Genomic DNA, 26294 nt, shown 5'->3' on the forward strand with positions numbered 1-26294 from the left:
CCATTCACGAATCATTAGTTGAGTATTTTTGCATGACCTCATCTAAATTGTGGGCTATTTATGAATACCTTATAAATGTATTGAGTGCCCAGTGTAATTTCTCACAAAACGATGGACATGCCATTTGTAGACATTCCATCAGTACCTGATGCTCCTTAAGGATTTATTTTGAGACCTTAAGGTAGTCCCGGAATGTCTACCAATGGCATGTCCATCTTTTTGTGAGAAATTACACTGGTCATTCAAAACATTTATAAAGTATTTGTAAAGTATAAATAGCCCACACTTTAGATGAGGCCATGCAAAGACTTAACTAATGATTAGTAAATGGTTTATAAGGATATTAAACATCTTAAAAATTGAGTAATGATTACTAAATAATGAATAAACTATTTACTAATCCATTATACAGTGCATGCTTTATTAAGTGGAGATATTATTAAGTGCTGCAAAATAAAKGTATTACTTGATTGTCTGTACGTTAGAAATAGTGTGTATGATTTCCCACCCAAGCTCGTTCCCTCACCTCAACGGGCATGGCTACTCCCTCATCTCCAAAGAAAGAAAAACAGTATATTTATAGAGAGCTTTTTCCAAAAATATCAAATGATGGCTTTTTTATTAGGGATAATGTTTATTTTTTCTCAAGCCCATGTTTGCCAGATTTCTGAATTTCAGGTAGCTCTTTCCTTCTCTGTATCCTACCTCCGCGGGCCTCCTAAAGCATATTTAATCCATTCTACCATATTTTTTAATCCCGACTCGCTTCTCTGCATTTCTCCCTCTCTCGCCGTGCTAAATCCCATAAACTAACCCTCAGCTAATTCCAAATTCTGACCTAAACTGCAAATTCCAAGATGAGGGAGAGAGGGGGGAATAGAGAGAGCTAGGAGAGGTTTTTGAAGGCACAATATGGATCTTCCAATCAGATTTCATGCCAGGTAGCATTTCCAGACCCTGCTGTGCCTTCGAAGCCCTTAAAAACATGTGATCTAAATATGATAGGTAAGCCTGACGCTCCTATGCTTTTAGCATCCCAATCCAATAGGTTCACCAGATACTCTGTGAGGAAAAAACTCATTGTTATGGAAACATGGATAAATAGGACAGACTGGTAACTTAGCCTTACCATGAACTGTTGCCTCAAGTGAACTATGCAAATCAAGGATCTGAATTGAAACGGATGGAAGTCATAAGTAGTCTCCAACATGTTGGACCAGAATGCCATTAAGAGGCAAAAGAGGGCCATGGATTTGATACTTTGCTAATAACATGGTTGAGTTTGTACAGGGACGAGCTGAATGCATGGAAAGCAATCTTCTAGACAACATCAGGGCGGAGGATATTTTAGGCTTGGGGACAATTTGTAGTTTAGAGTAGTCAACTCAGGAAATAAAATGAAAGTAACAAGTTGGTTTAAATATCATTTCACCCCAATACACCACCCTACCACTACTTTTTTCTCTGGAGGAATCAGTGACGCTATAGATGTGGTGTGTGCATGAATGCGTGTAAATCACTTACTCTCAAAGTCCAGGAAGAAATTCCCTGCATTGTTGTCTATGTCCCTGGTCAACACCTTGATCAGGTTCCCCATACTGGCAAATCAAGAACCTAAACAGGGGGATGGGAAACATTAGACATGCATGACAGGCTCATCCTTATTTAGTACCCTCACCATTCCTGTGGGGATTGAGGGGCGTGTACGTCGGTGTGATTGTGTGTCTGTGTGAGACCATCTGTCCAGAAAAATTTGCATATTGCATGACGATTTCAAGATTAACATACAACAGAGTCTGCTTGTCTGAGTGTGTAAAATGTGTATGTGTACATGCCTGCCCAACCCTCTCTCAGCCACCTGCTCAGTCACGATGGACACATCTGGTGACCACAGAGAGCGTGACAGAAAACAGCTGCCACTTGGGGACTGACAGGAACAGGGGGAGAGGAGTGTCTGTGCATATGTTTGTCGTGTGTGTGTGTGTGTGTCAAGCGTTCGTGCGACACCACATTAACTCTTCCCTCACTGCCAACTGCCACCTATAACAGGGCGTACCCGGACTAATTCATCGCACAGGGCTATACTACAAAGAAGGATCAATGAGTTAGCCAGCTAACTTGCCTAAATATTCTGATATAACTTTTTATTTTGAAGAAGGATAAGCTTGAAATGGGCATGGTCTAATTGATGTAACAAACAAAAAGACATACAGTTGAAGTCAGAAGTGTACATACACCTAGCCAAATACATTTAAACTCWGTTTTTCACAATTCCTGACATTTAAWCCTAGTAAAAATTCCCTGTCTTAGYTCAGTTAGGATCACCACTTAATTTMAAGAATGTGYAATGTCCGAATAATAGTAGAGAGAATGATTTATTTCAGATTTTATTTCTTTCATTACATTCCCAGTGGGTCAGAAGTTTACATACACTCAATTGGTATTTGGTAGCATTGCCTTTAAAATGTTTAACTTCGGTCAAATGTTTCAGGTAGCCTTCCACAAGCTTTCCCACAATCCTTTTGGGTGAATTTCGGCCCATTACTCCTGACAGAGCTGGTGTAACTGAGTCAGGTTTGTAGGCCTCCTTGCTAGCACACGCTTTTTCAGTTCTGGCCACACATTTTCTATAGGATTGAGGTCAGGGCTTTGTGATGGCCACTCCAATAGCTTGACTTTTCCTCCCCTCATGATACCACTATTTTGTGAAGTGCACCAGTCCCTCCTGCAGCAAAGCACCCCCACAACATGATGCTGCCACCCCGTGCTTCACAGTTGGGATTGTGTTCTTCAGCTTGCAAGCCTCCCCCTTTTTCCTCCAAACATAACGATGGTCATTATGGCCAAACAGTTCTGTTTTTCTTTCATCAGACCAGAGGACATTTCTCCAAAAAAGTACAATCTTTGTCCCCATGTGCAGTTACAAACCGTAGTCTGGCTTTTTATGGCGTTTTGGAGCAGTGGCTTCTTCCTTGCTGAGCGGCCTTTCAGGTTATGTCAATATAGGACTCGTTTTACTGTGGATATAGATATTTTTGTACCCGTTTCCTCCAGCATCTTCACAAGGTCCTTTGCTGTTGTTCTGGGATTGATTTGCACTTTCAAACCAAAGTACGTTCATTTCTAGGAAACAGAACGCGTGTCCTTACTGAGGCGTGTGACGGCTTTGTGGTCCCATGGTGTTTATACTTGCGTTACTATTGTTTGTACAATGAACGTGGTACCTTCAGGCATTTGGAAATTGCTCCTAAGGATGAACCAGACTTGTGGAGGTCTACAATTTTTTCTTTTGATTTTCCTTTGATGTCAAGCAAAGAGACACTGAATTTGAAGGTAGGCCTTGAAATACATCCACAGGTACACCTCCAATTGACTCAAATTATGTCAATTAGCCTATCAGAAGCTTCTAAAGCCATGACATCATTTTCTGGAATTTTCCAAGCTGTATAAAGGCACAGTCAACTTAAACGTCTGACCCACTGGAATTGTGATACACTGAATTATAAGTGAAATTATCTGTCTGTAAACAATTGTTGGAAAAATTACTTGTGTAGATGTCCTAACCGACTTGCCAAAACTATAGTTTGTTAACAAGAAATTTGTGGAGTGGTTGAAAAACGACTTTTAATGACTCCAACCTAAGTGTATGTAAACTTCTGACTTCAACTGTACATATCTACACTACCGGTCAAAAGTTTTAGAACACCTACTGATTCAAGGGTTTTTCTTTATTTGTACTTTTTTCTACATTGTAGAATAATAGTGAAGACATCAATACTATGAAATAACACATATGGAATCATGTGGTTACCAAAAAAGTGATAAACAAATCCAAATATATTTTATACTTGACATTCTTCAAATAGCCACCCTTTGCCTTGATGACAGCTTTGCACTCTTGGCATTCTCTCAACCAGCTTCACCTGGAATGATTTTCCAACAGTRTTGAAGGAATTCCCACATATGCTGAGRACTGATGGGCGATTAGGCCTGGCTCGCAGTCGGCATTCCTTTAGGCCTGGCTCGCAGTCGGCATTCCTATTCATCCCAAAAGTGTTAGATGGGGTTGAGGTCAGGGCTCTGTGCAGACCAGTAAAGTTCTTCCACACCGATCTCGACAATCCATTTCTGTATGGACCTCACTTTGTGCACAGGGGCATTGTCATGCTGAAACAGGAAACGACCTTCCCCAAACTGTTGCCACAAAGTTGGAAGCACAGAATCGTCTAGAATGTCACTGTATGTTGTAGCGTTACGATTTTCCTTCACTGGAACTAAGGGGCCTAGCCCAACCCATGAAAAACAAACCCAGACCATTATTCCTCCTCCACCAAATGTTACAGTTGGCACTATGCATCACTAAGCTAGGACCCTAGGAGTAAACACCTCCCTCTGCAACTGGATCCTGGACTTCCTGATGGGCCGCACCCAGGTGGTAAGGCTAGGTAACAACAGATCTGCCACGCTGTTCCTCAACATGGGGGCCCATCAGGGGTGCGTGCTAAGTACCCTCCTGTACTCCCTGTTCACTCATGACTGCATGGCCAGGCACGTCTCCAACACCATCATTAAGTTCGCTGATGACACAACAATGTTAGGTTTGATCACCGACAACGACGGGACAGCCTATAGGGAGGAGGTCATAGACCTGGCCATGTGGTGCCAGGACAACAACCTATCCCTCAAAGTGATCAAGACAAAGGAGATTATTGTGGACTACAGGAAAAGGAGGACAGAGCACGCCGCCATTCTCATCAARGGGACTGTAGTGGAGCAGGTTGAGAGCTTCAAGTTCCTTGCTGTCCACATCACCAACAATCTATCATGGTCCAAGCACACCAAGACCGCCGTGAAGAGGGCACGACAAAATCTACTCCCCCTCAGGAGACTGAAGAGATTTGGCATGGGTCCTCAGATACTCAAAAAGTTCTACAGCTGCACCATCGAGAGCATCCTGACTGGTTGCATCACTGCATGGTATGGCAACTGCTCGGCCTCCAACCACAAGGCACCACAGAGGGTAGTGCGTACGGCCCAGTACGACACTGGGGCCAAGCTTCCTGCCATCCAGGACCTCTGTACAAGGCGGTGTCAGAGGAAGGCCCTAAAAATTGTCAAAGACTCCATCCACCCTAGTCAGACTGTTCTCTAGGTCCAAAAGTGAGTGACCTATTCAAATAAATAGTCGCTATTGTCGATAATGAATTACCATCYCAATGCTTTTTCCAAATACCCCTGTATACCGCKCAAGCTTAGTGGGGGGCAATTTTACTATTACAAAATCATTTTTGATGAATATTATAATTCTCTGTAAGTATTTCTTACTTTTATTTTTATTTTGAGTGGCAGCCCATAGGTACATATTATATAAACTTAATATATCAATTGAAATTGATATTGTACCTGTTAACCCCCAACAAAAAAATTACAAAACAAATAAAACTTGGTCAATTTTTCATTTATTTTATATATAAGTGGGTTGGTCTAAATCGGATGTTCGGTATTACATTTAATGAATATTATATGAATCATAGTAATTGAAAAGGCCAATTGCAGGAATGATATTCTTATCGGTTTCTAACTCCAGCAAATATTTCTGATATGGTGTCATGGCTTGCTGAAATGAAACGGAACTACCCCTGGTCCTCTGTAGCTCAGTTGGTAAAGCATGGTGCTTGCAACACCAGGASAGTGGGTTTGATTTTGATTTTGCTGAGTTACAGTTCTCATATAAGGAAATCAGTCAATTGAAATACATTCATTAGGCCCTAATCTATGGATTCCACATGACTGGGAATACAGATATGCATCTGTAGGTCACAGATACCTTTAAAAAGAAAGTGTGGGCGTGGATCAGAAATCCAGCCAGTATCTGGTGTGACCACCATTTGTTTCATGCAGTGCGAAACATCTTTGCATAGAGTTGATCAGGCTGTTGATTGTGGCCTGATCAATAACCTTTTTGTGTGTATGGAACATTTCTGGGATCTTTTATTTCAGCTCATGAAACATTGGACCAACACTTTACATGTTGTGTTTGTATTTTTGTTCAGTATACATACTTTTTATGTCAAATGTGCATCTTTTGGATTTATCAACCTCAAATTATCAAATTCTGCTTTGCTTTCATGCTTCTTTACTTTCTTTACTGAGACTAGGTCATCAAATCCAGGGCAAGGTTTTTAGAGATGTCCTGGGGTACAGAGCACACAGTAGGGAGGTGCAGCCTAGTCAAGCACTGCATAGGTTTATGATGCCCCCTTGTGGAGCCACAGTGAGTGAGTGACCTGCAGGATAAAAACCACTGCATCCATAGAAATGATCCTGTAGGCACACTGGGATTTTGTGTCAGAGAATTTCAGATGGAGCCAATGCTTTTCAATAGGAATAACCGTCAAAATCGTTACGTTTTTTTTACATATGCAAACAGGCAGACAATAGTTGACTTTATGCTTTTGACGGACAAAAATGGCCAAAGATGTAGGCCTTCAGTGCCTTCAGAAAGTATTCATACTCGTTGACTTATTCCACATTTGATTGTTTTACAGACTGAATTCAAAACGGATAACATGTATATTTTTCTCACCCATCTGCACACAATAACCCATAATGAGAGTGGAAACATGTTTAAKWTTTTTTGCAAATGTATTGAAAATGAATACACAAAGATCTCATTTACATAAGTATTCAAACCCCTTTGCTATGAGACTCCAGATTCTGCTCAGGTGTATCCAATTTATTTTGATCATCCTTGATATGTCAATACAACTTGATTGGAGTCCACCTGTGGCCAATTCAATTGTTAGGACATGATTTAGAAAGAAACACACCTGTCTATATAAGGTCTCACAGTTGACAGTGCATGTCAGAGCAAAAACCAAACCATGAGGTTGAAGGAAGTGTCCGTAGAGCTCCGAGACAGGATTGTGGCGAGGCACAGATCTGAGAAAAATTTACCAAAAAATGTKTGCAGCATTGAAGGTCCCCAAGAACACAGTGGCCTCCGTCATTCTTAAATGGAAGAAGTTTGGAACCACCAAGACTSTTCCTAGAGCTGGCCGCCRYMCCAAACTGAGCAATCGGGGGAGAAGGGCCTTGGTCATGGAGCTGACCAAGAACCGATGGTCACTCTGACAGAGCTCCAGAGTTCCTCTGTGGAGATGGGAGAACCTTCCAGAAGGACAACCAACTCTGCAGCACTCCACCAATCAGGCCTTTATGGTATAGTGACCAGACGGAAACCACTGATCAGTAAAAGACACATGACATCCCACTTGAAGTTTGCCAAAAGGCACCTAAAGGACTCTGAAAATGAGAAACAAGATTCTCTGGTCTGATGAAACCAAGATTGAAGTCTTTGACCTAAATACCAAGCATCACGTCTGGCACCATCCCTACGGTGAAGAATGGAGGTGGCAGCATCATGCTATGCGTAACTTTTTCATCGGCAGGGACTGGGAGACCAGTCAGGATCAAGGGAAAGTTGAACGGAACAAAGTACAGAGAGATCCTTGGTGAAAACCTGCTCCAGAGCGCTCAGGACCTCAGACTGCTACAAGCTTCAAGGAAGGTTGGAAGGTTCACCTTCCAACAGGATAACGACCCTAAGCACACAGCCAAGACAACACAGGGGTGGCTTCAGGATAAGTCTCTGAATGTCCTTGAGTGGCCCAGCCAGAGCCCGGACTTGAACTCGATCGGACATCTCTGGAGAGACCTGAAAATAGCTGTGCAGCGACGCACCCCATCCAACCTGACAGCGCTTGAGAGGATCTACAGAGAAGAATGGGAGAAAGTACCATAATACAGGTGTGCAAAGCTTGTAGCGTCATACACAAGAAGACTAGWGTCTGTAATCGCTGCCAAAGGTGGTTCAACAAAGTACTGATTAAAGGTTCTGACTACTTAAGTAAACGTGACATTCCTTTTTTTTTATAGACATGCGGTTGATGTCAGAAGTTTACATACACCTTAGCCAAATACATTTAAACTCAGTTTTTCACAATTCCTGACATTTAATCCTCGTAAAAATTCCCTGTTTTAGGTCAGTTAGGATCACCACTTTATTTTAAGAATGTGAAATGTCAGAATAATAGTAGCGAGAATTATTTCTTTCAGCTTTTATTTCTTTCATCACATTCCCAGTGGGTCAGAAGTTTAAATAAAGTCAATTAGTATTTGGTAGCATTGACTTTAAATTGTTTAACTTGGGTCTAACGTTTCGGGTAGCCTTCCACAAGCTTCCACAAGAGTGTGAGAAGCTGTCATCAAGGCAAAGGGTGGCTACTTTGAAGAATCTCAAATATAAAATATATTTTGATTTGTTTAACACCTTTTTGGTTACTACATGATTCAATATGTGTTATTTCATCGTTTCAATGTCTTTAATGTCTAGAAATGAGTTTAAAAAAAAATTTAAACATTCAATGAGTTGGTTTGTCCAAACTTTTGACTCGTACTGTATATGATCTGGTCTGAATGTTGGTCTTACAGAATAGTTTGATTATACTGAATGTATACTCTATCATATATAGACTTACTAGGCCAAAATGTTCCAACTCTAATCACACAATCTGTGTGCAGCTAATCGTGGTCTTCAGATCACCACCCTGAACCGGGTGGCTCATTTGTAATAGGACTCCCTGTTAAAATAAAGGTTAGAGCCACAATTTGATGAATCAGGTGTTACTGCTGGGTTGGAACAAAAGCATACAAAACAAAACAGAAGCCAGGAGCTGGAGACTCCTGAGGGGTATACTACAAAGCAGAATCAATGAGTTAGACAGCTAACTTTGATAAGCAACCAAAATGAACTACAGATGTTCTGGCTCATTAAGAAAGCTTAACTTCACTATGTGTTTTTGGTTGTTGTATCAATTAGATCACGCCCATTTAAAGCTTACCTTTCAAAAGTTTTATTCCGAATATTTAGGAACGTTTGCTGGCTAACTCCTTGATCCTGCTTTGTAGTTTTCCCCTCTAGTCTACTGCGTACCCATGTATCTGTGSCATGGAATAAAAGGGGAACGAGAGAGCACAGAAAAATGCCAAGAGTGGGAGCAAGAGAGGTGTGATCCGCAACTTGGGGGAAACCTGTGTGAACTTGCCACCCATCGCGTGCATACGTGTCTGACTGAAACATGCGTCTGAATGAACATGCTTTGCTAATCTAGTTGAATGCTTCAGTGGGATCCACAATAAAACATTGTGACATACTAGACGGAATGAACATTTTGTAGAGGTATACTATTTACGCATCGCAGGTGTAGACCTATGGACTTGTGTGCTTCAAGTACAAGTCAATGCATCATTTCACCAGTTATTCAATGAGGGAGAGGCCTACATACAGTATTGTTTTTTCCACCAAGGCATGCTACCATCAACTACTGAATCTGAGCGGTAGCCTCCTTTTTGCTGAGGCAGGCCTGCTTGGCAGCCTCTGTGTCTTGAGCTCATGTACACACACACATGTACACACACACATGTACACATGTACACACTAGAGGTCGACCGATTATCATTTTTCAACGCCGATACCGCTACCCATTATTGGAGGACCAAAAAAAGCCGATACCGATTAATCAGACGATTTTTATATATATATATTTGTAATAATGACAATTACAACAATACTGATTGAACAATGAACACTTTTATTTTAACTTAATATGATACATAAATAAAATACATTTAGTCTCAAATAAATAATGAAACATGTTCAATTTGGTTTAAATAATGCAAAAACACAGTGTTGGAAAAGAAAGTAAAAGTGCAATATGTGCCATGTAAAAAAGCTAACGTTTAAGTTCCTTGCTCAGAACATGAGAACATATGAAAGCTGGTGGTTCCTTTTAACATGAGTCTTCAATATTCCCAGTTAAGAAGTTTTAGGTTGTAGTTATTATAGGAATTATAGGACTATTTCTCTCTATACCATTTGTATTTCATATACCTTTGACTATTGGATGTTCTTATAGGCACTATAGTATTGCCAGCCTAATCTCGGGAGTTGATAGGCTTGAAGTCATAACCAGCGCTGTGCTTCAAGCATTGCTAAGAGCTGCTGGCAAACGCAGGAAAGTGTTGTTTGAATGAATGCTTACGAGCCTGCTGCTGCCTACCACCGCTCAGTCAGACTGCTCAATAAAATATCAAATCATAGACTTAATTACAATATAATAAACACACAGAAATATGAGCTTTAGGTCATTAATATGGTAAAATCCGGAAACTATCATTTCAAAAAACAAAATGTTTATTCTTTCAGTGAAATAAGGAACCGTTCCGTATTTTATCGAACGGGTGGCAACCCTAAGTCTAAATATTGCTGTTACATTGCACAACTTTCAATGTTATGTCATAATTATGTAAAATTCTGGCAAATTAATTACGGTCTTTGTTAGGAAGAAATGGTCTTCACACAGTTCGCAACAAGCCAGGCGACCCGAACTGCTGCATATACCCTGACTTTGCTTGCACAGAACGCAAGAAAAGAGACACAATTTCCCTAGTTAATATTGCCTGCTGACATGAATTTCTTTTAACTAAATATGCAGGTTTAAAAAAATATACTTGTGTATTGATTTTAAGAAAGGCATTGATGTTCATGGTTAGGTACATTGGTGCAACGATTGTGCTTTTTCCCGCGAATGCGCTTTTGTTAAATCATCACCCGTTTGGCGAAGTCGAAGTAGGCTGTGATTCGATGATAAATTAACAGGCACCGCATGGATTATATATAATGCAAGACAATCTAGTTGAACTAGTAATATCATCAACCATGTGTAGTTAACTAGTGATTATGTTAAGATTGATTGTTTTTTATAAGATAAGTTTAATGCTAGCTAGCAACTTACCTCGGCTCCTTGCAGCCACAAGGTCCTTTTGATGCTTCACTCGCGTAACAGGTGGTCAGCCTGCCACGCAGTCTCCTCGTGGATTGCAATGCAATCGGCCATAATCGGCATCCAAAAATGCCGATTACCGATTGTTATGAAAACTTGAAATCGGCCCTAATTAATCGGTCGACCTCTAGTACACATGCACACATGCACAAACAAAACATTTTTTTTATACCATGGAAACTTCTACAAAGGTTTTGTAAAGGGTTTATYAAATGTTAAAACGCACTACAAAGGAGCTACTTTAGCTTCGTGGCCAATTTGAATGCTTGCCAAATATTGAACCTCAGCAACATAAAGCATTCACAACAGATTATGGCGCAAACCTGAAGCAAACCAAGCATGTAACTAAATTCTTTAGGAACGGTGTACATTATGTACAGATAATATCTAATTAATATCTATAAACAACAGAAATCTCTTTAGAAAACGACATCTTATTGACCAAACACAGTGTTTAGAATGTTCTTCCATTCTCATAAAACTAGGAGCTCTGAGAAGGTGTAATATTAGGCATTGTTATTGCCTAGGGGTTTAAACTCGGTGATGCACAACAGCAATAGTTGCTTTGACATTCTGACTGCAGATACCACATTTTACAATAAGTATAATGGTAAACACATTAAAGGGCACCCTCCCACTGTTTTAGTACAACCTTGAGGGACGGGGCTGGACAAATGTAACCACTCTCAAATTCATAGACAGACCTATGGATGCAAGGACTGACCATCCATGGTATACAAATTATAGATTTATCCTTGTTTTGAGGCTAGACAGTGTTTGTTCACAAACAATGGAGTAGAACATGCTTATATGTTGGATTCTGATGGGTTAGACATTTGAACTAAACTTCTATTCTGAATTAAATAATCAAATATAATTATTTAAAAGTCCAAAAATGGATGTACCAATCACAGATTGGCACTGTAAATGGACACACTTCAGAAGAATGTAACTTTACTAGAGTCAAGCTGGGATTCAATCCGATCGTACTTGTAGACAATGTGTATTTTAAAGAAAATGTCACGGTTTCTGCAGAGATCGCATTCAAGGTATATGCTGCAGATATTGGCTCAATTGAAAATGACCTTTAAAGCCACAATATGTAGAAATGTCTCCGCCATTTCCTGGTTGCTAAAATTCTATCACGTTTGCCTAATTTCAGTTTGTGACAAAACAACCAATGTATAGTCTAGATAGAGAATCATTGTACAATCTAGATCACTGAGAAATAGCACACACAGAAGGGATCTACCGCTTGCTGCCAATGAGAATGACAGATCTATAAACACACATTTATTTGTGCATTTGGTCAGGTCGCCCACAAAGCTACATACTGGAACTTTAAAATGTCAAGCATYCTATAGCGGTAATTTTGGATTGAACCCCGGCCTAAGTGTTACCCTCAACAAAGACAACTCAAAATATATTGAAGGCTTCTGGGGAATAGTTCACATTGCTTTAGTCCTGCAGGGTGTTGCAGAGTGTTTAAAGACGGATGTGTCAATTTCATAGTGTGGCAAATGTGCTACATCAGACACAAGCCACCCAGGAAGTTACAAAGTATCAGACTGGCATTTCCTCTGTATTTGTGTTCGACTGTCTCTCTTCTCTACTCAATTCTCTTTTTGGCAATGTGTCAGTGTTGAGCTTCAGTCTGTCAAACAGACATGCCAAGCTTAACAACACATTGAACAAATTGTAGCCAACTAACAAAGGTAAACGCTACATCGGTTGGAGACATACACCAGAGACAAACTCCGATGTCTCTTTCGGACCAGCAATAGACCAGTAGTAGAGCAGCAACGTGGTCTAGGAAAATCCAGACGTTTACTTCAAGCATTTACCTTTAAATTGGATTCAGGTCACAAAAAGACTTTACAGATGTGAAATGCAGTGTATGATTGTGATAAAATGTTGTTGTATTCATGATGTAATCATCATGCTACATTCATGTTAAGTTGTCTGTAAACTTTATGTAAAAAAAAAAAATGATATCACAGGTAAACCTAAAGCATTCAATGAAGGAATAAAAAACACCAGTACAAGCAGTGTATCTTCATTACCAAAACACTACCATCCATAAATGACTCCTGGCATACAGGAGAGAGACAAGAGGCCAAACACAAATCAACACTTACAGAGCTAGCTAGTCAGACAAGTATCTTTGCCTTAAGGCTATGTCAAGCAGCACTTATGTTACGCTGCAGCACATAGGAATGCACAGCCAAAGCCTACACTTTCACTGACACAATAATGGCCACCTTCTGGTCCTGCCCTATGCAGACTAAACCTACACTTTGCTCTCCTATCATTTTGATTTCTAAAAAACTTCTTAGGCTCAACATTATACTATTCACACACCAGATATACAGTTACCTCTACATACAGTACCTTGAACACCTATACATTCTTCTGCTGCAAGGAAAATGTTAAGGCAGAATCTACAGTTGAAGTCAGAAGTGTACATACACCTTAGCCAAATACATTTAAACTCAGTTTTTCACAATTCCTGACATTTAATCCTAGTACAAAATCCCTGTCTTAGGTCAGTTAGGATCACCACTATATTTTAAGAATGTGAAATGTCAGAATAATAGTAGAGAGAATTCTTTATTTCAGCTTTTATTTCTTTAATCACATTCCCAGTGGGTCAGAAGTTTACATACACTCAATTAGTATTTGGTAGCATTGCCTTTACATTGTTTAACTTGGGTCAAGCGTTTCGGTGAGCCTTCCGCAAGCTTCCCACAATAAGTTGGGTGAATTTTGGCCCATTCCTCCTGACAGAGCTCGTGTAACTGAGTCAGGTTTGTAGGCCTCCTTGCTCGCACATGCTTTTTCAGTTCTGTRCACAAATTTGCTATAGGATTGAGGTCAGGACTTTGTGATGGCCACTCCAATACCTTGACTTTGTTGTCATTAAGCCATTTTGCCCAAACTTTGGAAGTATGCTTGGGGTCATTGTCCATTTGGAAGACCCATTTGCGACCAAACTTTAACTTCCTGACTGATGTCTTGAGATTTTGCTTCAATATATCCACATAATTTTCCTGCCTCAATGATGCCATCTATTTTGTGAAGTGCACCAGTCCCTCCTGCAGCAAAGCACAACCACAAGATGATGCTGCCATCCCCGTGCTTCACAGTTAGAATGGTGTTCTTCAGCTTGCAAGCATCCCCCTTTTTCCTCCAAACATAACAATGGTCATTATGCCAAACAGTTCTATTTTTGTTTCATCAGACCTGAGGACATTTCTACAAAAAGTACAARCTTTGTCCCCATGTGCAGTTGCAAACCGTAGTCTGGCTTTTTTATGGTGGTTTTGGAGCAGCGGCTTCTTCCTTGCTGAGCGGCCTTTCAGGTTATGTCAATAAAGGACAKATTTTACTGTGGATATAGATACTTTTGTACCTGTTTCCTCCCGCATCTTCACAAGGTCCTTTGCTGTTGTTCTGGGATTGATTTGCACTTCTCGCACCAAAATACGTTCATCTCTAGGAAACAGACGTGTCTCCTTCCTGAGCGGTATGACGGCTGCGTGGTCCCATGGTGTTTATACTTGCGTACCATTGTTTGTACAGATGAACATGGTACCTTCAGGCATTTGGAAATTGCTCCCAAGGATGAACCAGACTTGTGGAGGCCTACAACTTTTTTTCTGAGGTCTTGGCTGATTTCTTTTGATTTTCCTTTGATGTCAAGCAAAGAGACACTGAGTTTGAAGGTAGGCCTTTAAATACATCCACAGGTACACCTCCAAATGACTCTAATGATGTCAATTAGCCTATCAGAAGCTTCTAAAGCCATGCCATCATTTTCTGGAATTTTCCAAGCTGTATAAAGGCACAGTCAACTTAAACGTCTGACCCACTGGAATTGTGATACACTGAATTGAAGTGAAAGTGAAATAATCTGTCTGTAAACAATTGTTGGAAAAATTACTTGTGTCATGCACAAAGTAGATGTCCTAATCAACTTGCCAAAAATATAGTTTGTTAACAAGAAACTTGTGGAGTGGTTGAAAAACGAGTTTTAATGACTACAACCTAAGTGTATGTAAACTTCCAACTTCAACTGTATTTCCTGCTATTCAATGGCCATTTAATTTAATGATACCGAATATTTTGAATAGAATATAACTTATAAACGCCTCAAAATAACCCAATAATGCAATTTTTTACCCAACAAAAATATTGGTTGACCGAGAGCTGTCTATTCTTTCGACCAATTGATTGGTTGATTTTTTTTTATTTGATTGTGCTCAGACTTGCTGTGCTGTGTTAAAAAAAATGACAGCGAGTGACTGTGTGACTAGCACCCGTTGTCTCTCTGTCCTCCCTGCTGCTGCGACAACTACAGAACTTCATCAGTGTTTATCTCGCTGTCCATGTTGCTGAAGCTGCAACATAATTACAGCAATTTCTGACTGAGAAGTCCTGATACGGAAACTGATTGCCTATTCCTCAACTCTTGCTTTCTTTACATGACACATGTATGCATCGCATGTAGGTGACCAATAGGGCCTGAACTATAGCATATCGTAGTCACATCAATAAATTGGTTATAACAAACTCTSAACACATGTGACAGCAAAATGGATGCAGAGGACGTGGCAAATAAACTCGAAACAGAGGAATGTTTACTGGTTGCTCAGGAGGACCCTTCTCCAAGGGTCACTTTATTTTATTTTAAAACTAAAATGCTTGATTGCATGMTCAAATCATGAATGACTCATATGCTGTGTGATGACATGAACAAATGAATGACTGACTGATACAGTAGCCTATATAAGTATTGAAATATAGGCCTAAGTGAGTTACGGTTTTAAGACTAAACAGGATGCGCTCGTTGGCCTACACCTCGATGGTGGTTAMACAAGGCTGCTATACTAAGCCTACTAATTATAACGACATAATAATAAGAATAGTAATAATAACGATACGGAGATCAAGAAAAAGGAGGGTTATTATTATTCTAAATATTACTTTTCTGACAATTTGGAAGAGTGTAAACAACACTAAATAAATGATAAGTAATACCAGAGAGGCTGTTCTAAAGAACAAAAAGTGTAAAGCCTTTATTACAGCTTAGCAAAGATTAAAAACAGACACATTTGTGAAATTGTTTAACCGACACGTGGTTGTGTGAAGCTTGGGTGCTCACTGAAACAGTAGGTAAAAAACACTCAAAAAGAAACAGGAACTGTCTTATTTCTGTAGATATATATGGATGATATATAAAGCCAGGCACATTTACCAGTTAGGCTATTGATTATAGACTTAATTAAGTTGGGGTTTCCACTCTCCTCACTTTTCTTAGACAGTTAAGGCAGGGGCTGTTTTCTCATCTCCCAACTCCGCTGCTACCTCTACCGCATTGTTCTCAACACCAATATGCTGGTTAACTTTGCTATTATGCATATAGCAACATGGTCTAGGAAAAGGGGCAATTCAACAGCGCACTGATGTTTCAGAACTGCGGACAGCGGCCGCTATCCAACGCAGGAGAAAGTGCATTTGTTATAAAATAATAAAATGTTTATTAGTATTGTACCATTGTTCTTACATAATAAAACAATATACAATTTCAGTAGCACTTGTCTTAGTGATGGACTGTGCCATCCTCCACAATGGATTAGTCCACTCAGACAGGAAACAATCAGACAGGTGTCTTGTACACCATTCAATTATTGAATTGTTTTGCTACTGCTCGACTAAAGAAATCTCAGTCAACAAACAGCCTATCGACCAAACAATCAACCAGTCAACTAAATGGAGACAGCCCTATTTAAAATGATGTCAGTCTATACATCTATGCATTTGAAAGTGGTTACATTTCTCTAGCCCTGTGACAGGGCTGCCGTTGGGCTGATACAGCTAGAATACCATGATGTGTAAACATTCTGTCAGAGCAGATGTAGAAGTATGAACAAACTCCATCATCACTATGTTACTTCTCATAATCATTCCAATATTAGAACTCCATCACTATGTTACTTCTCATAATCATTCCAATATTAGGAACTCCATCACTATTTACTAGGCATAATCATTCCAATATTAGGAACTCCATCACTATGTTACTTCTCATAATCATTCCAATATTAGGAACTCCATCACTATGTCACTTCTCAAATCATTCCAATATTAGGTACTCCATCACTATGTTACTACTCAAAATCATTCCAATATTAGGAACTCCATCATTATGTTACTACTCATAATCATTCCAATATTAGGAACTCCATCACTATGTTACTACTCATAATCATTCCAATATTAGGAACTCCATCACTATGTTACTTCTCATAATCATTCCAATATAGGAACTCCATCACTATGTACTACTCATAATCATTCCAATATTAGGAACTCCATCACTATGTTACTACTCATAATCATTCCAATAGTAGGAACTCCATCACTATGTTACTACTCATAATCATTCCAATATTAGGAACTCCATCACTATGTTACTTCTCATAATCATTCCAATATTAGGAACTCCATCACTATGTTACTACTCATAATCATTCCAATATTAGAACTCCATCACTATGTTACTACTCATAATCATTCCAATATTAGGAACTCCATCACTATGTTACTACTCATAATCATTCCAATATTAGGAACTCCATCACTATGTTACTACTCATAATCATTCCAATATTAGGAACTCCATCACTATGTACTTCTCATAATCATTCCAATATTTAGGAATTCCATCACTATGTTACTACTCATAATTCATTCCAAGTTGAACTGGACTGACCACTTGCTCAGATTCTCTGCACCTTGGCACACATGCACCCACTCATGCACACAACCACACAGACACACATCACAACTGCTGCTACCAGACTCTTACTAAACTGTTGAATTTAAACACTTGTACCACATCCCCACCCTTCCCCAATACACGTGTAAATATTGGACTATAAATTGTGCCTTCCTGTATTATACTTATGCTAAAAAATGTTTATTCTATTCTACTGAGCCACTTACTTTATGTTCGTTTTCTTATCTTTTATTACTTCTTATTGTTGTTGCATTGTCTAGAAGGAACCTGCAAGTAAGCATTTCGTTGGACGGTGTATACCATGTGTATTCTGTACATACGACTAATAACATTTTAACTTAATTTAGCAAAAGGTTGACTTTAAAACATGACTTCTTACTTAGAGAAATCAATAACAATAAAAGTTAAATCTCCCAAGAAGACTTCCCCTATTGGCTGGCTGTTCCAAATGTGGACAGACCTGAAAGGAGGGCACAAACTGAGAAGAGCCAATAGCAGCAGTCTTGGTTGATTTGAAGGAAGTCACCTTGTTGTGGATCTCATGTAGGTCCCACTTTGAAATGGAATTTCAGTCTAGTATATTACATACACCAATATAGTACTTAGAACTGCAATACCTGTTTGCAGCATGCACAATTTCAAGGGTTTGCAAATAAACAGACAATAGATGAACATGAGGTGTTTACTCTACCCACTAGTAACTGACACCACAGAAAAGAGATTGAGAGGTTCATGTCATTACAAAGAATATATACCAAAAGATAGCATTGCAGTAGAGTCAGACATCAACTCCCACACTGAAGCTTTCAGTAAGTTCTCTGCACAGGTTTTTAACTCACACATAGTATGATCTGTGAAGTACAAGGCAATACACAACTCCAGCAAGCAGAACTAACAGACAAAGATCATTCTTAGTATGATGAGCCTTCAAAGCTGCAATAGCACGACCATATTCACATAGAAATATAAGTTATAGGTCTGTCATTCTCATCGAAAGCAAGTCTAAGAAGCGGTAGATCTGTTCTATGTGCGGTATTTCTATACTTCCCGTTCTTAAGTTTCGTTTTTGCGTCTTGTACTTTCGGTTTTGTACACCAGTTTCAAACAGCTGAAAAAAACAATATTTTTGGTTCTGGAAAATATATTTCGCAGCTGTTTAGATGGTACAATGACTCTCTACACTATACTGTCTTGTCTTGTCACATAAACCGAAATTAGGCTAATTATTAGAATTTTAAGAACCAGGAAATGGAGGAGCGATATCTGCATAGCGCATCTCAAGTCCTTTAATTTCCATGCAGAATCATAAACCTTGTTCTTACAGGTGAAATGCATGTCAAAGCACAGGTGAGAGTGTCCTTTCTGTTTCATCACTGGCTATTGCTTCCTAAAATCTGCTAAACGTCCTTCTGCATATATTGTAGTATCATTCAAGTGAATGCCTATAAGACCTCTTCTCTGCTGCTGCCTATCTTCTGCCTCTCCTGGGAAATCTTATTAAGGCTGAATAACTGTTTTCTAGTCTACTTGTAACCTTAAATAAAAAAATCGATTGTATTGTATCGTTACACAAAATGACATTGTTGCACAAAATAACACATCTCAAACTATAAGTAACAATGCATAAGATCGGCAAAGCAAACGAGAGAACTTGGCGAATTAAATGCGTGTTTTGAATAAACAAAATGAGGAAGTGGTATGATTACTTTGAAAAGCTGCCTTCACATTGAGGAAGTATGAGAATAGTTTAGTTAATTTCCTTTCAATTTGTAAAAGACGGGCTCTATTCTCACACCAGCAGAATTTCAGTTCTGTGTTCAACTATAACCATTTTGCTAATTATTTGACATAAGCCTGATCATTRTTTGAGATGAGAATTTAAATCAACCAATTTCTTTCTCTTAGGCTATGCAATTTTCAGTCGTCGAGTTTATATCTGCGTTTMCTTTATCAGTTTATAACAATTTGAAGGATATAGGCCTAGGCTATCACTCAGGCGCCCAACTTAATTTGTTTACAGGCGAAAGTGTTTCAACATGCTACAACCAAAACATGAAAACATTTTTCATGTCATGATACCTGTTGCTAATGCCTGAAATTATGCTGCACGTTTGTAGTAACCCTACACAGATTAATTGAAGACACTTTAGTACCTTCAAAGTGAAAGTACAACAGTAGATTACAGTCCAGATAAATACATACCTGCAAGATCGAGAAAGTATAGGTCTACACCTGGAATCGATAAGGAAATCTTCGTATTAACACGTAGAATTCAAAACAACCAGGTTCCGTGTGCCTCCTTTTACATGACAGGCCAACCCGGAAAAATGATGGTTGTCTGTTGCACAGGTTCCTTCTAGTACAGCGGATTATTTGTATGACGTCACCAGCCATAACCGAGAGGGCTGTACGGAGGTAAAGTAGGTTTTATATCAGACATTCAACAGACATTCAACAGACATTTGACGTTAAATCTCTTGCTCACAATCACTTTTGCATTGTCATAGAAACATCAAAACAAGTGCCAATCATTCAAAGAATGTCTGGCCTGCTTTTACAACCTTTGATTTGCATAAAACGTCGTGTTGATTTGATAGAAATAATCAAATCATATAAAAATSCATTTTAATCTCTTGTTCGCAATTACCTTTCATTGATTGTCATAGAAATATAAAATGAGTGCTAATTATTCTAAAAAGGCCTCGCCTACTTTTACAACCTTTAATTTGTGTAAACAGTCAAGTGTTGATTTGATAGAAATAATCAAATCATATAAAATGCATTTTAATCTTGTATCRTCAATACATTTTTCATGGATCATCATAGAAGCATCAAACTAAACTCTTCACCGCCATACAAGTTTTGGTTTCGCTAATTGTGTTACAGAATTACCTGCCGGTGACTCTTAGCACACCATCTCACAGCCCTCTCTCAGAGACAAAATATGTAACTGGCCCGTCCCACCTCTGGCCCTAACCAAACCGATTGGTTGCTAAGGACCAGGTTGCCAGGTGCCTTATCATACCGTGGGGTCAGCCAACCAAAGGCAGTCATCTTGGGTTGCAGATCCCCAATTCCTGCCTGCCCTCTCAGCCTTCTTCAAGCAGTTGCCGAGAGAGCATCAAGCTCCTACACCTCTTCCCTGACCAACACAACTAGACTCATATCTTGACATGTGGGATGGTGTGTAAAGTAAGTAGAGGGAGGGACATTGTATTTGTGTATATTACTGCTGGTTGGTCAGTAGTAGTAMAGGGAGGGACATTGTGGTTTTGTAWATTACTACWGGTTATTCAGTACAATATTAGCTTTTAGTTCTGTACAGTTCTTTGCCATTTGTTTCTGCTCTATTCTGTGAGGTTCTGTTTCTGTGCATTCTTGCCCTGGTGTATTAATTTGGTATGTGAATATTCATTGTCTCTATTTTTTCCTGTTAAAGAACTACTACCATTCTACTTTCCATGTCTGCCTGTGTATGTCAATAAAGTATCCCTGTGTGTAACTGAGGTTGAATCATTCCCCCTTTTTTTATTTTTTTATTTCGCCTTTATTTAACCAGGAAGGGCTCATTGAGATTTAAKATCTCTTTTTCAAGAGCATCCTGGCCAAGATAGGCAGCACCAAGTCATTACAAAAATTACAGACAAACAACATGAAAAACTACAAGTAATTTAGTAAAAACCATAGAATTCACAAGAGTTTAACAAATTCAAAAACAGCAAATTAAAAACACTGACAGGTCAGGGAATCAGTTTTAAGATCATTCATCAGCGATTTAAAAATACCAATCGGGACAAGTTCTTCCAGTTTAAAAGTATTTTGTAAGGCGTTCCAAGACGATGGCGCAGAGTACATAAAAGCCCTTTTACCAAATTCAGTTCGGACATTTGGAACAGTTAGCAGGATAAAGTCCAGCGAACGAAGAGAYTACCCACCACATTTCTGAACAATAAAAATGCCCAAATAAAAAGGTAGTAAACKCAAAATGGCGTTTATKAATAAAAGTATACCAGTGACTGAGCCTACGAGTGACTAGAGAAGGCCAGCCAACCCTAGTATACAAAGTGCAGTGGTGCATAAGGGTTTTGCAGTTTAAAATACATTTCAAAGTGCCATGGTAAAGGGTGTCAATTGATCTCATATCCTCTGACCGGGGACAGTGCTAGCGGGTAACAGACCAGCAAAATACGGAGAATGGTGTATATTACTGAGCACAATGGTGTGCAGTTATTGATGTACATAATTACATAATGTATAGGTCCCCTTGTCTGTCCAGTGCCTTGACCGCTGTTTTGTTTCAAGGTACTTATGGAGACCTGCTCCTGCCAACATAACACCACAACCCTGAAGACCTCCACCTGGCTGCCACAGAACAAGCTGAAGAAGTCAAGGTTCATTTGGATAAGTAGTAAATGCTGTCTCCAACATGCTACAAGTTGCACTGTGCCAGGGTGTCTGTAGACCAGGGTATCTATAATGGGATTTGGTTTGTTAGGTTGATGTGAGGACTGTTAATGATGTTTGTTGTACTAATGATTCTGATGTGCTGCTTGAAACATGAAATCTGTTAAATCAAGCAAAGGAAACCCAGTGCCTAAATTATGGTCCAAATGCAAACCCTCAGCCCAGCTACAGTATATATAGATACTGTAAGTACTGGGTATGTCATGGTTGCATCCACGCCGGTATGGGGCAAAGTTTCCCCTGTCCCCTCTCCGTCTGTCATGGCCCGGTAATGTTTTTACTCACCTGTCAGAAGGGGCCCATTTCATAATGGAGGATWTGTGGGACTTTTAAAGTTTATGAATGGATGTTCTCATTTCAATGGCATGTCATTTCTGCTATATGAATAGCTGTTCTTGGAAGATGTTAAACTACTATATGAATCTGTTACTTTGAGGTTCTGATCCTCTAAAACAAGTTGTCAATTTCTCATTGCCCTGCCCTATAACTCCCTAGGCTCTAAGGGCACGGGGCTGGGTTTCTACTAAGCTAACATATTGAAATATTTTAAGTTGGTCATACCAAGGATAGTTTAGCCATTAGATTTATAATTGTAGGACCCCTGTAGGTATAAAACYAATATAAAAAAATATAAAACAAAAATATTTTTAAAATGTATTTGATGAAACTCACTGCTATTATCCCTTCGAAACACATTGAATAACAGATTCATACATGGAAAAGCAGACAGTCAAAAAATAAATCAAAAYGATTTTTTGTCTGTCCTATCTATGTGGTAGATCTACATCTCTTGTGTTTGTTAGAGTCTCATCTTTCCATAGAGTGGTCATAATAGTTTGTAGACTGTTCGGCGTACAGACGTTTTCGTGAGAAGACCGAATGTCGTAATGTCTCCTGGACTTTCAAACACATCCGTAGCTCTGCAACTTTTCACCGCAGATGCGGAAGGCCGATATCGGCAGATGCGGAGGATTGAGACTTGGCCCATAGCAGATTTTGATGGGGATTGTATTAATATGCTAATTAGATTTTCGCACAGGTCCATGCATTGACTCCATCTTTTGAAATCAATGGTGTGTGTGTGTGTTGGCGTGTCAGTGTGAGTATGTGTGAGTGTATGGGTAGAGTACAGTGTGTGTGTACACAGTCAAAAAATAGTTAAAGGGTCATTGCATATAGTTCGGGTAGCTATTTGGTTAACTATTTAGCAGTCTTATGGCTTAGGGGTAGAAGCTGTTCAGGAGCCTTTTGGTCCCAGACTTGAATGGCTGGAGTCTAACAATTTGTGAATTTAAGTATGCTCTCCCTCTCGGAGGACCTGAGCCCTAGGACTATGCCTCAGGCCTGATGACTCCTGGCTGTCCCCAGTCCACCTGGTCYTGCTGCTGCTCCAGTTTCAACCGTTCTGCCTGAGGTTATGGAACCCTGATCTGTGCACCGGACGTGCTACCTGGTCCCGGACCTGCTGTTTTRGACCCTCCTTCTCTCTCCCTCTCGCTCTCTCCCTCGTCTCTACCACACCTGCTGTCTCGACCTCTGAATGCCCGGCTATGAAAATCCAACTGATTTACTCCTAAATTACTGACCTGTTGCAACCTCTACAACCACTGTGATTATTATTTGACCCAGCTGGTCATCTATGAACGTTTGAACATCTTGAAGAACAATCTGGCCTTAATGGCCATGTACTCTTATAATCTCCACCTGGTACAGCCAGAAGAGGACTGGCCACCCCTCAGAGCCAGGTTCCTCTTTGGGTTTCTTCCTAGGTTCCTGCCTTTCTAGGGAGTTTTTCCTAGCCACRGTGCTTCTACATCTGAATTTCTTGCTGTTTGGGGTTTTAGGCTGGGTTTCTGTGTAGCACTTTGTGACATCTGCTGACGTAAAAAGGGCTTTATAAATACATTTGATTTGATTTATAAAAGTAGGCCAGACATTTTTAGAACAATTAGCACTTGTTTTGATGTTCCWATGACAATCAATGCAAAAGTTATTGCGAACAAGAGAGTGAATGTCTGATATACAACCTACTTTACCTCGGTGAGGGACCTCATAACTATAAAAGGAATTGATTTTGCAAGTAGGAAGTGACACTTTTGTGACAGCAGCAATCTGAARGCCGATGCTGTGTGCAATTGCATTCAATCTGTGATGGCTTTTGYCATTGACACTATAGGCCAAGCCCATCTTTCACATTCACTTATTTTGGCTACTAAGTAATAGAGCARTGCCTGGGAAGGTGTACATGGATATTCTTATTTCTGGAGACAATTAAGCATAGATTGCTCAGTATTGAATGAAAATTATCCAGGCCCAGGGGCGTAGGAGCAACTCTGACATTGGGGGAGGACACATTTTGCTAGTGTAGTCTGGGGTCATGCCCCCATTTGAAATAAAAATGTGTTTTAAATGCTAATTTCTAGTAACTTTGAGAAAAYGATTCAGACAAATCTTAACTTGCAAATTTACAAGGATAAGGGGGGCCTTGCAGCTGGGCACTTACTCTGATACAGTCCAATCATTCTTAGGGGCCATGGCCATTCATACTGTACTGACTACTGGTGTGACTGTAATGTGTATATATTCAATTAAACTACCATTTTGTACTCTTTCTCTGCWACTGTATGAAAAATGTCCCCGTATTTTTCTCACTTCCCCTATTTCAGGTTGTTACTACTGCTGCTCTACACACTGTATGGTTTGAAACTTAACAAAATATTTTCAATGTATAATACAGTTACTTTACTGTAATAATAAACAACAACGGTTGAAAACGGTTTTAAGAATGTTTGTATGGCAGGTTATACTCAAATCCACTACACACAATTATCAAAAATAAAATATCATCATGTCTGCGTCTCTCCTGCATGAAGTTAACACATGCAATACAACTACTACAGATCATCAATCTATAAACTCTATGAGCTTGGAGAGGCACTTACCGGTTGGTTTGTGGCTTCTCTCTCTCTCTCCCTCTCGGTCTGGTCAAGGCTGTCACTCTCCTGCCKAGACCATGAAAGCATCKAACAATGTCTTAACACATGGAACTCACCTTTATGACACGTAATTCACTTGATGAATGGTAGTGGTGGAGAAACTCTGCTGGTTATGGTTACCTGTCCCACTCCACTGGTAGTGGTGGAAGGCTCTGCTGGTTATGGTTACCTGTCCATCTCACTGGTAGTGTTGGAGCTCTGCGGTTATGGTTACCTGCCCACTCCACTGGTAGTGTGGAGCCTCTGCTGGTTATGGTTACCTGCCCACTCCACTGGTAGTGGTGGAGGACTCTGCTGGTTATGGTTACCTTGTCCATCTCCACTGGTAGTGTTGGAGGCCTCTGCTGGTTTATGTTACCTTCCCACTCCACTGGTAGTGGTGGAGACCTCTACTGGTTATGGTTACCTGTCCAACTCCACTGGTAGTGTGGAGGCCTCTGCTGGTTATGGTTACCTGTCCCACTCCACTGGTAGTGGTGGAGACCTCTGCTGGTTATGGATACCTGTCCCACTCCACTGTAGTGGTGGAGGATTCTGTGGTTATGGTACCTGTCCCACTCCACTGTAGTGGTGGAGGCCTCTGCTGGTTATGGTTACCTGTCCCACTCCACTGGTAGTTGGAGACTCTGCTGGTTATGTTACCTGTCCACTCCACTGGTAGTGGTGATTACCTGTCCCACTCCACTGGTAATGGTGGAAGGACTCTGCGGTTATGATTACCTGTCCCACTCCACTGGTAGTGGTGGAGACCTCTACTGGTGTGGCTACCTGTGTCCCCCACTCCACTGGGTAGTGGTGGGACTCTCGCTGGTTATGGTACCTGTCCCACCCACTTAGTGTTGGAGCTCTGCTGTGTTATGTTACCTGTTCCCACGCCCACTGGTAGTGGTGGAGGCCTCTGCTGGTTATGATTTACCTGTCCCACTCCACTGGTAGAGGTGGAGACCTCTGCCTGGTTATGATTAACTAACTCATATTACCTCCTCCCTGTTCCCACTGTTGACCTCAACCTAACTCACATTAACCCCTCCCTGTCCACTGTCTGACCTCAACCTAACTCACATACCCCTCCCTGTTCCCACTGTCTGACCTTCAACCTAACTCATATTACCAACCTCCCTGTTCCCA

General features: G+C 40.1%; 1 protein-coding gene across 1 annotated transcript in view; it reads right to left on the reverse strand.

The window, feature by feature from the left end:
• fam49ba (family with sequence similarity 49 member Ba) overlaps positions 1-20070 on the reverse strand; it is a 44121-nt gene extending 24051 nt beyond the window's left edge. Inside the window, exons 1-2 of the mRNA XM_023977696.2 lie at positions 19909-20070; positions 1525-1614 (exon numbers count right to left, since the gene is read on the reverse strand). Coding sequence (XP_023833464.1) covers positions 1525-1597 — 73 coding nt within the window. The 5' untranslated portion in view covers positions 1598-1614; positions 19909-20070. The remainder of the gene's footprint in view (positions 1-1524; positions 1615-19908) is intronic.
• Between the last annotated feature and the right edge of the window lie 6224 nt (positions 20071-26294).

The sequence above is a fragment of the Salvelinus sp. IW2-2015 genome, linkage group LG32 (assembly GCF_002910315.2).
Source record: "Salvelinus sp. IW2-2015 linkage group LG32, ASM291031v2, whole genome shotgun sequence".
Classification (NCBI taxonomy): Eukaryota; Metazoa; Chordata; class Actinopteri; order Salmoniformes; family Salmonidae; genus Salvelinus; species Salvelinus sp. IW2-2015.